At 32.0% G+C, this 11,314-nt stretch overlaps 1 protein-coding gene across 3 annotated transcripts in view; it reads left to right on the forward strand.

The window, feature by feature from the left end:
* The window catches only part of LOC127717580 (nuclear hormone receptor E75-like), a 233,400-nt gene extending 227,330 nt beyond the window's left edge, over window positions 1-6,070 (forward strand). For all 3 annotated transcript variants that reach the window (XM_052223282.1, XM_052223281.1, XM_052223280.1), the window contains exon 7: window positions 1,807-6,070. In XM_052223282.1, coding sequence (XP_052079242.1) covers window positions 1,807-2,015 — 209 coding nt within the window. In that variant the 3' untranslated portion in view covers window positions 2,016-6,070. The remainder of the gene's footprint in view (window positions 1-1,806) is intronic.
* Window positions 6,071-11,314: the final 5,244 nt, after the last annotated feature.

The raw sequence follows: 11,314 nt of genomic DNA on the forward strand, positions 1-11,314 counted from the left end.
AAAGCTTTAAACCAATATGGAACTTCAGTGCTCCATTAGTGTACTCTCCAATGTTGTTTATAACAACTTCAAATCCCGTAAAAGATAAATCATATTGTTGATAAAAAAAACCTTCTAGTTTCATATTAAAAGCAATTGGCGTCAAAAACAAAATATGTCAGAACTTCTGAACAAAATGAGAAACACAATTACAAAATATGTTGAACAGGTAATTCCTTAGTTTCTCAAAGGAAGATGCAAATAAAATCAACCTTGATTCTTGTTCCTGGAAGTTATTGAACTAAAGTTTGTGATTAAAGTTGAAATTTTTTGTCCTTAGAAAATAGGTGCAGTAATTTTCCATGCATATGCAACATGCCAACAGTTGTTGTAAAGGCTGTTTAAGGTGCAATGGTGTGGCAATCTCTCTATGAACATCGAATTTAATTTTCATTACGATCGGACGTAACTGTGTGTTCATATACCCGCAAAGTTAAACAAAAGGCCCTCTTCAAATTGCCCAGAAGGCCGTTTCTTTATACTAACAAGTCAATCCTTTGGATTGATTTATTAATTTAAAAAAGATCATAGATGAAAAAGACCAAATTAATCTGTCGTACTGATGCCATTGAGATAAATCTGTCGTACTGATGCCATTGAGATAAATCTGTCGTACTGATGCCATTGAGATAAATCTGTCGTACTGATGCCATTGAGATAAACCTGAACTGTTTATTTTTTTTTTTGTACATTCTTCTTCGTACTGTTTGTTATTTCACTGGTCAAGATTTTAATTTACTTGAATATTTCAATATTTTCAATGATTAAGGAGTTTGTTGTTGACGGCATATTTTGCTGTTTGTCAATTTTATGCAGGCTATTATAGATTCCTGAGGTGACTTAGATAATAATTTATCTACTTTCCTTCGCACCTTCGCAATCAGGGTTTTATATAAAGATTTGGAGCGAAACGAATTCTGCTGAAAGGCTCTGTAAACCTCCTTTCCCCAGTTACTAAGTATCAAACAAAAAGTTGATATTTTTTTAAGCACTAACCATTCATCTTGTGTTTGGTGGGGAATTACTGTGATAAAATATGCTAAAATCTACGTCAATTGATCTCTGTTTGATAGTTGTCTTATGGGTATTTATACCACATATCCTTATTTTATACAGGTTTTCAATAATTTTTTGTTTTTAAATCCATATTTTTTAAACAAATGTGCAATCGAAGCGACTTTTTTTACTTCCATTCCGAAACAAATTATGTTTTTTTATTTGAATTTACTAAAATCAAATAGTTTATTTTAAAAAGTAAGAGAATATCGATTGATACACTTTTAATAACCCGAAAGAAATTCAACAGAACTCCCATCATCCTGTAAGGTCAACCTAACATGGAAGTGGTTTGTGTTCTCGTACAGGCCTTAATCTCATATAGGCTGGTCAATTTTACTGGCTTAACGGCCAGTGGCTATTATTCCATGCACAATCAGGACGAGAACCAGTTAGCAATTAATTCAAAAGGTAAGTTCTAAAAGGTTGGCCGACCGGGATGAAGGGCGGAAAATATGAACTGCTTTTGGAAACAAGCGTATGCTGACTATTTTGCCTTGCGAAGAGTCACCTATGGACCCCTCACAGAATCGTTGCAAGGCCTAGACTTTGTTAACGCGAAGAATGCATGGCACTCTCCCTATAGATCTCATATAGACAATTTATGAGTATAAGGTTATTTTGAATAACCACCTATCAATTCTGGTGTTTGGTATACATATATGAACGGGATTTGTTCTTAGTATACGAATAATTCATTTTTAATTTCAGATCGTCCAGGAGTTGGGGAATCTTTTCATTTAGAGAAAATGGAAGAAGACTTAACATTAGCATTGAAATGTCAATTTTTATTGAATCACGGACAGTGTGATAAACTTTTCCCAAAGACTGTTGAAATTCTCGTTGATTTACGTAGTATTTCCACAATGCATTCCGAAAAGATTCTTAATTCAACAGTTGAAGTTGACAGCGATGATTGACAACGACAACAGATAACATCAGAGATACCAATGTCCAAAAACAAAAACAAAATGAATTTGTACATGGAATCAAGCTGTGACCCGTTTGGATGCACATTTTTTTATTCAAGAACAACATTATGTATTAAAACATTTTGTTGATGTTTTAAGTTATATTGGTGGTTAAAATTATAAATGTAAGAATAGGGTAAATTATAATATTTAAGTTCTGCCTTTTATACAAATCAGAATTTTGTAAAATAAAAAATAAATACTCAATACCACTTATGTTTTGTGAAAAATTTGGTAGTTCAATTTCAACACAAGCATCTTGTGTAAATTATATCATAATTGTGTAATTATTATGTTATTGAAATTTTATTGAAATTTAAAAAATAATTTTGTTGTATTTATTTTTCTTGGTATCCTTAATTAAAAAATATGCCGACCTTGTAAAATACGTTTTAAAGCTTGACTGTTATATGCATGGTTTAAGCGCATACCATATAGACTTTTACAGCGATCTCTAAATGCCTAACTCTGTGGCTTTAAATGCCTAACTCTGTGGTTTGGTTGCTGTTGTTTTGACCTTTCAACCAATATATTTTTAACATATTGTATTGTAATCTCAAATGAAGAGAAAACAAGATAACTTGGTAAATGTAAAGAAATTCCAAGATATCCAGTTGCGTTAGTACCATCCAAGTTACAACAGTGAAACTCGTAGTAACTCTAAAATAACATATATATACTAAAATATTATTATTAAAAATAGTTATGTTGTTCAGCAACACTGTACATAAGATGAGATAAGATAACTATTATTTCCAATAGAGGATTTATCCATGTGGCGTAAAGGTGAACATGTTGATATTACTAGACACCGACTATTCGTCTTTTGTTTGGGCGGGGGTGATGAATTGTACCAAAAGGAGATTGAAGAAAATAGTTTGTTTCCGTTCAAAATTAGAAGAAAATGCAACATTGAGTAAAAAAATAGGTCTTGTTCCTGTATATTTCTGACGAAAAGATTTTTTTTTTTATTTAAAAGGAGGAAACATTGTTTGTCCTGAGAAAAGAAATGAACCCATGCGATCCTACAAGATGAGTGGTCGGTGCCTTATCTAGTATATCCAATCACCTTTTTTCACTTGAGTAAATCCCAGCGGACACGACACGAAACATTAGACCCCGAGTCTATAAATCTATACGTATACTCTAGAATTACTTTTAAAAAAGTATGATTACTTATTATATACTATTTAACTGCTATGTACCAAGTACTGTCAATATATTGTTTTACAAAGAAAATGTATGTTTATATTTTGTAAATGTGGCAGTATGCTAATAGTCAAGCCGAAATCTTTCTTGATCATGCATCGAAAAATGTAGAAACTTCCAAATTAAAGAAATTAAAATTTTTGTTGAATCAATAAGTTTTTTTGTTGTGTGTTTTAACATGTTGTTTATTTCGATTGTATCGTCTTTAAAAGACAAATTGTTAAAAGTTCTGTTTTCAAAATAGTTTATAGACAAAGGGAAATAACTGGCAAATTTATATGACTTTCTGAAAAATCAGATTTGTTTTTAAATGAACATATCAATTTACATTTTTAAGTCCGTAAAATACAAAATCTTGTTAGTGTATAATTATTGTATAAGGCAGACTAAGTCCCAAAGTGATCGTTACTATTTTATATTTGTTGGCACATTTTTTTTTAGCTGGCAAAGTTTTCTGCAGTAAAAATCATTTCACCACAACCACAGTTAAATACCTTCATTTGTCAACGGTTATGTCAATATTCTATGATCCTCAGTCACGTGGATTGAAAGACCGACGAAAAGAATGTGATCACATTGGATATAGAAATCAATGTAAAAGATATTGCCCATTATTGATATTAAGTAAAACTAAGATGCCTTAAGATTGAATAGCAAATTTCTTAAATTTACAAATTTATCCCTGTAAAATCGTCGTCAGCAACACATTATATTAAACATTGTGTTCACCTCAGAGTAAGTGCGTGTATTCCTTAAATCCGAAGAAATGTTGGTAACTATAAAACGAGACTTGTAATAGTGATAATGTAATTGACTGAATTGAAAATTTGTCTTTCTCCATTTTGTATAACATGATGTTAGCGTGTATCCTCTAGATTACATATAGAACAATAACTAATAATTTAAGTTTGGATGTAACACGTCTTCTGATTGGCTGAAAGTTTTTTGTCTATCTACTCATAGACATAATCCTGTCATGTGACCGTGACGTCATCAACGTTTTTTCATGATTAACTCCTTAAAAATAGAATTTATTATAATTTAAATTATAAGGAATGACTGTAATATTTTTTTCTGGCTAATCGAAATAACCTCAAAAATGTGGTGCACACTTTTAAATAACCCACTACGCCGGTTATTCAGTGTGCACTACATTTTTGATGTTATTTCAAATAGACAGAAAAAATATTTCGGTCATTCCTTAAATAGATGTTTCAGTGTTGATTTATCAAATGTTTATAGTGGATAAATTCTCAATTCTATTTTATGTTTTTCCTGTAGATATTGAGTGCAATGTATTTAGGATGTAAATTTGGTCTTTCATAAAAGCGAAATTCCAAACTGAACTATGTTGATAGTTATGTGTAATCCAGAAAAGTTCTGACTATGGTTGTTATTTCTTTAATGTATCATATCAAAGGTTATCCAAGGAACTTGTCATACCACTGATACCGTTATCATACATTTTTTAGATGTCTCTTTTAATCTTGAAATTTATATTGTAACTAATGGCAAAATGCTGAAATTTAAATAAATCACACATGCATTTTAATACACCGATCAACTTTTGCATATGTGAAGCTATAACCTATTACACGTCTATATCAAGTCCCTGTGTGAAGTGAAAACTTTTCATCAAAATGGAAAAAAAATATCAGTAGAAATGTATCTTAACCTAATGATGAAGAGAATAATGTCTATCTTTTCTGAAAAAGGCACAGAAAATACTAATTGACAGTGTAAATCAAAACCTTAAGTCGAAGAAGAATAGACTAAGACCATGTCACCAAGAGAGAAAAAAAACCCAAAATAACACAAACAGTCCACAAAATAAATATAGGAAGATGTGGTATGAGTGCCAATGAGACAACTCTCCATCCAAGTTACAATTTATAAAAGTAAACCATTATAGGTCAAGGTACGGCCTTCAACACGGATCATTGGCTCACACCGAACAGCAAGCTATAAAGGGCCCCAAAAAATTACTAGTGTAAAACCATTCAAAAAAACTATATAGAAAACTATTGATACCTCAAAATGGTAACAATTCAATTGTAAGTCTGACACATGAATGCATTACTTATGTAATACAGTTCTTATGTAATGAAGTGACCACATGGTTTTCCTTGTTTCTAGTATTTTTTCAATATAAGATATGTTCAAACGATAGTCAAATTTTTCATCTACAACAAAAAAGAAGATACTATATTCCATCTTGTGATGTTATTGTATTTAATGTTTTGTGTAGAACCAGTATATGCATACATGTATGTAAGGTATATTTATATATTATGTTTTCAAGTAAGTAAATGCATATACATATTTTTTTTAATGGTAACTGATTCAAAATCTTACCATTGTATAGAATAGCAAAATGTATCGTATGTTTAACATACTCTTAGGCACCAACCATTCATTTTTTTGTGGGGGACGGGGATCGAACATGGTTGTATTTTTTATTCTTAATAAATTGTTTGATTTTAAGTTTCTTAATAAAAGATCATTTGTTTCCGAAGAGAAGTGAGCATATATTTTGTTTCCTTTGCAAATTACGAAAAATAAATACTGATTCAACATTCAATTAAAAACAAATCAGGTTCCTGTACCAAATTAAAAATAAAAGTTTGTTGTTATTAATGTTATTAATGTTGAAAAAAAAGTTCCCAGGAAAAAGCGCATCCCCCCAACCACCATCACTTAGGATGAATGATCGGTGCCTTATCGTCTGAATTATCAAATGGCGACTCTCAGCTGTAATTGTTGTTAAAATATGCATTAAAAATATGGGAAAATTCTCCTACTTCTTATTTATTGATCAGAGTTACTACATCATTGATAGTGCATTGACGAAACGCTAGATGGCGCTGTTCTGCTTCTATCTTCATATGTTCGCACTCACCCGTAATCATTCATTTATATTAATTAATGCGTCATTGTTGATTTATATATCAACACCCTAAATAAATGAGGATCCGGAGATGTGCTATGATTGCCGATAAGACAACTATTCATCAGAGGCCAAATGATGAGTAAGAAAGCAACTATTATAGATTACATTGTGGCCTTCAACAATGAAAACAATCCATACAATAAAGCAAGCTATAAAAGGCCAAATGACAAATGACAAAATGTGAAACAATTCATACGAGAAAACTAACCGCCTGATTGGAGCTGAAAATAGTCTAAAACGAAAACAAATATAATAGACCCCAACAAACGACAACCAATGAGTTACAATGTCCGAACAGGCATACAGAAAATGGGACGCAGTTAAACATGTTTCAGAGCTATATACACATATGCACATTGACGGAACTAAAATATCTCTGCCTATATTTTGGCATTGCATCAGGTCACGTTTTTCTCTGACTGTTAATAGCGTGTTAACGCTCTAAATCCATTGGATGTTGGATATGTACTGATTGATATTTTAGTCTTAGATACATGATTCTTTTATTACATGTAGTTGTTATTGGCTTTGAACTAGCTGTCAGTAACTGCGAGTATTCTCATGTCTGTACTTTGTGTCATTTTTGTTGTTAGGGATGTATTAATACCCTGCCACGTCCGGTCTGTATTTTTATTAGATGTGTTTCGTTTCTGCTTTGTATCAATCTGATGAGCTAAGCCCTTTTCAACGGATTTTTATAGTTTGTTCTTATGTTGTACTGTATCATCACCATTGTACCAAATTAGGGGAAGGTTGGTGCCTTCAATCATGTTTAATCCCGCCACATTTTTTATGTGCCTGTCCCAAGTCAGGAGCCAGTAGTTCAGTTGTTGTCGTTGATTCATGCTTATTTTTCGTAGATTGTTTTTTTTTAAATTAGGCTTTTAGTTTTCTCAATTAAATTGTTTTACATTTTTCATGTCGAAGCCTTTTATAGTTGACTATACGGCGTGGGTTTTTCTCATTGTTGAAGGCCGTATGATTGCCTATAATTGCTTACATCCACTTCATTTGAACTGTCTCCTTGGCTATCATAATATATCTCCTTATCTTTATATTAGAGAGTTCATTTTCTAAATTCAATCCCACCTTTTTGAACTTTGATCAAGGCACTAAAAAAGATACATATACATGTATCACACAGAATAAAAACCTATGTCTTCAATCTGAATGGTTGATTCCTTACTGGTACATCACAGGCACTTGTCTCAGAAAAAAAGTTCCTATATACCTTAATATAACTGTTATATTAAGGTATATAGGAAATTTTTTTCTGAGACAAGTGCCTGTGTGGTACATGTATTTCGTATATACCAGATGTCTAATACTGTACTAGTGAGACACCATGTAGCAATGAGACTATATATATATATATACACATGAAGTATTGAAAACCAAAAGGTTGTAAAAGAACAACTTTTTAAAATTTCCGTAAAGTAAGGTCGATCTTATAAAGATTCATCATATTTCGTAATAATACATTGTTTGTAACACATAAAAATAACATCGGAGATTACCGAACATATTTATCTGTTACAAAGACCACCAACTTCAACCTCATAGAAAAAAGACCTACAAACAAATAAAAAACAACTATAAACAACATCATACGGAAATTCTTTTTTTTTTCTTTAGACCACCCAAAAGGATTGGCTTGGGTATGAAAATATGGCTATCCCTTGATCTTCTTCCGAAAGAGATTTAAACTCTTGCAAAGGTTGGGCGTCCGTTTGGTTGTGCGGGATGTATAACAAATACTCAGCCACGTCCGGTTAGAACGGTGACGTTAAATCCGATGCCTCATGTAGAGAGAGTTCTGCGCTCTCTGCACGTTTAGAACTCTTGCAACAAGTCGTTGAGTGGTCCATCTGGCCTCATTTACATCACTATCCAATATACTCTTAGCTTCCAGTTGTACGGCATTACAAATTACCCGCCCTTCATCCTGGTCGACAACCTATTACATGACTTATGTTAATTTGTTATCGTCCTGAACATGAATGAGATATTTGCCAATTAAAGTTAGGCAAACAATGATTATCAATCAATCAATTCTTTTTTGAACCATATATCAATTTGCTGTATTGTTCACTCAAGTGACCAATAGTTTTGTCTATTATTAGATTATTGATTATACAACTACAGTGGTGGATCCAATGGACGAAGAGGGCGTTCCCCTCTTTTGGAGCTAAATAAAAAAAAATCTCATGTTTCTCACAATTTATATGACTTTTTTGAATAAAATTGTAAAAAAAAAATTGCCTCGCTCCACTTGGAAGTATATATTCCGTTTTCAGGAATTACGACTCTGAATTATGTATGCTACAAATTACGAGTTTTTAAAAATTACAAAATCTAATTGCGTATCTGAATTAAATAATGATAGATTTACATAGGCATTGAAATCCAGATAACTAATTTGGATTATAGCTAGCACAAGCAAATAATTTTTCGTAATTATGATATTCAAAACTTGTATATAGTTGACGTACACTTCTCTTTACATAAAGGTTTCTTATTCAATGGTAATTACAACAGATAGAAAGAATGTAACCGGTTAGTAATAAGAAATTCCGACGCTTAATGTCCTAACATTGCGCTTTTGCAATGAAGATCTCTAAAATAAACTTAATGTTGGGACGTATTCAAGTTTTATTATTAAGGACAATTAGAGGAACTATAAATTAGTTTATTTTAAGAAAGAAACAATTTTAAAGTTTTGACATATTTTTTATTAAAGAATATCAGTTGTAAATCTATTTAACTTACATTTTCATGATTTTTCTGTGATTACTTTATTAGAATTGTTTTTTACACGGACATGTAAAATATTTTAAAAAATCATGTAATTACAAGCCCCTGGCGGTGAAATTGTATCTTGATATTCCTCAAACTAAAATTTTGTAATGAAACAACTATGAATAGACCGCTTGTTCCCTGTTCTACAGAAGTGAACAATTTAAGAAAACTAAAATACGCCTATTTGATTTTAATAATAGAGCTTACTACTTAAGTGGCAACATTGTAAATCTTTCGCCATATTTTCAAACTTTTAAATATTAAAGTAAAAACAAAATTGTCTGCTCTCTATCATACAAATAAACTTTGTGGTAAAACAAGGTTGATTTGCTCAATTATTAATTCTGATATGATGTTCCAAAATTAATTAAACGAGGCCCAGTTGCTTAAACGTTGACCATTGAAAACAAAGTATAGGGTAGAGATAAAGCCCCTTTTTATCAATTTTCATAAAGAATACATAAGACAGAGTGGATGGGGTCCTTCATTTCATTATTTTCTAACTTTTTATACCATTTTCTCTATACTTTTTTCTTTTTCTTTACAATTAAACTCTATTCTTTATATTTCAGCCCCCTATTATTCTCTATTATTTTTCCCCTTTATTTTGCGCTTTTTGTCAATGATTCTCTGTTCTATAAACCTCGTGAAGACCCTCACATGCGGCGGTAAAATTGTATTTTGATATCTCTCAAGCTAATTGTGCTGAAACAATTATGAATACACCGACCATGGCCACTTGTTCCCAGTTCTACAAAAATATACAACATTTAAGAAAGCTACGCTTTTTGATGTTCATGATGTAGATGTATTTTTCTAGTCACCAATATGTATTAATTATATATTCACTAGTAATAATTTCAGATAATTTGATAATGATAATTTAATAGAGTAATCTTTCGTTGTAAATATATTCTCGACAAACATTACTGAAATTAAATTTGTTCCTCCCTTTCGAAAATAAGTTAATTTTTGTATGGCCTTCGTGTACGCTATTGACGCACATTTCATATAAATTATAGTATAATATATAACTATATATAAAGGAACTTAAAATTTACCAAAAATTAGAAAGGCCATGACCCAGATGAATGTTTGATCTAAACTACTACATGTATGTGCTAATATAAACATTTACATAATCTTTGGTGAATTACATGTAATACATGCGCACATATTACGTACCTCTTTACATGGTAGGAAGTATTTTACTAGTATAAAAACCGACTGCGATCCCGTTATATGTCACTCTTGAGTCCTCAGAACAACAGTCAGGTAATAATTAATTATTCAGACTTATTTGATATATATTTTTTCAAGTAGAGAAATAAATATCACTTGAAAAAACAAATATTCAAAGTAATAGGGGTAGTAAGGATTAATGGTATTGTGAAAATTAAAACATTCAAAGTTATTTGAAAACAGTAGGCCAGGAGAACTTTCAAAAGCTATAGAATTAAATTATAATTTGTAAGGAGATTCATCTCACACAGTATACTTTGCTTTCATTGGTTATTTTTTAATCAACTGCATGGTACGCGTCTGTTTATTTTCTCATATCTTGATAGAATAAATCAAGGTTTTTTTATATTAGGTTTGGGTTTTTAACCCTATAACATTTCGTGCTTTCGCAAAGACAAATTTCTTGTCTTTCGTTTGGAAAAGCTCTAGTTTGTTGTTTTTGGTTGATGCATTTTGTTACAGTTTCTGATATGTTAAAGCAATTTCTGTTAACGTTTTAAAATATTGCAGAATGAAATTAGCTATCGCCACAGTTGCTGTTTTGGTTTGCCTTTGTGGCATGGAGGGAATCAGTGCTACCGGGTACGGTAATTCAGGATACGGATCTAGCTACGGGAGTAGTTATGGAGGAGTCGGATATGGCAATATGGGATACGGTGGAAATTATGGAAACTGGGGTGGATATGGACAGTCCGGATACGGAAGTTACGGTGGACACGGCAAAGGAGGTTATTCTGGCTATGGACACCAAAGTTATTCCGGATATGGTAAAAAAGGTTATTCCGGTTACGGAAAGAAAGGAGGCTTTGTAGACGACACCATTACCTATATGCCCTACCAAGTACCAGTAATGGGAGCCGGATACGGCATCGGAGGTGGTATGGGAGTTGGATATGGGGGTCTCGGTGGTGGATCAGGACTTCTCGGTGGTGGATCAGGACTTCTCGGCGGTGGTGATTCAGGACTTTTCGGCGGCAGTAGTGAAGGACTTCGTAAGTATTGAGTAAAATTTATACGAAGGTGGAAAGTAGCTAAAACAATATAGTTA

The sequence above is a fragment of the Mytilus californianus genome, unplaced genomic scaffold (assembly GCF_021869535.1).
Source record: "Mytilus californianus isolate M0D057914Y unplaced genomic scaffold, xbMytCali1.0.p SCAF_10, whole genome shotgun sequence".
Taxonomy (NCBI): domain Eukaryota; kingdom Metazoa; phylum Mollusca; class Bivalvia; order Mytilida; family Mytilidae; genus Mytilus; species Mytilus californianus.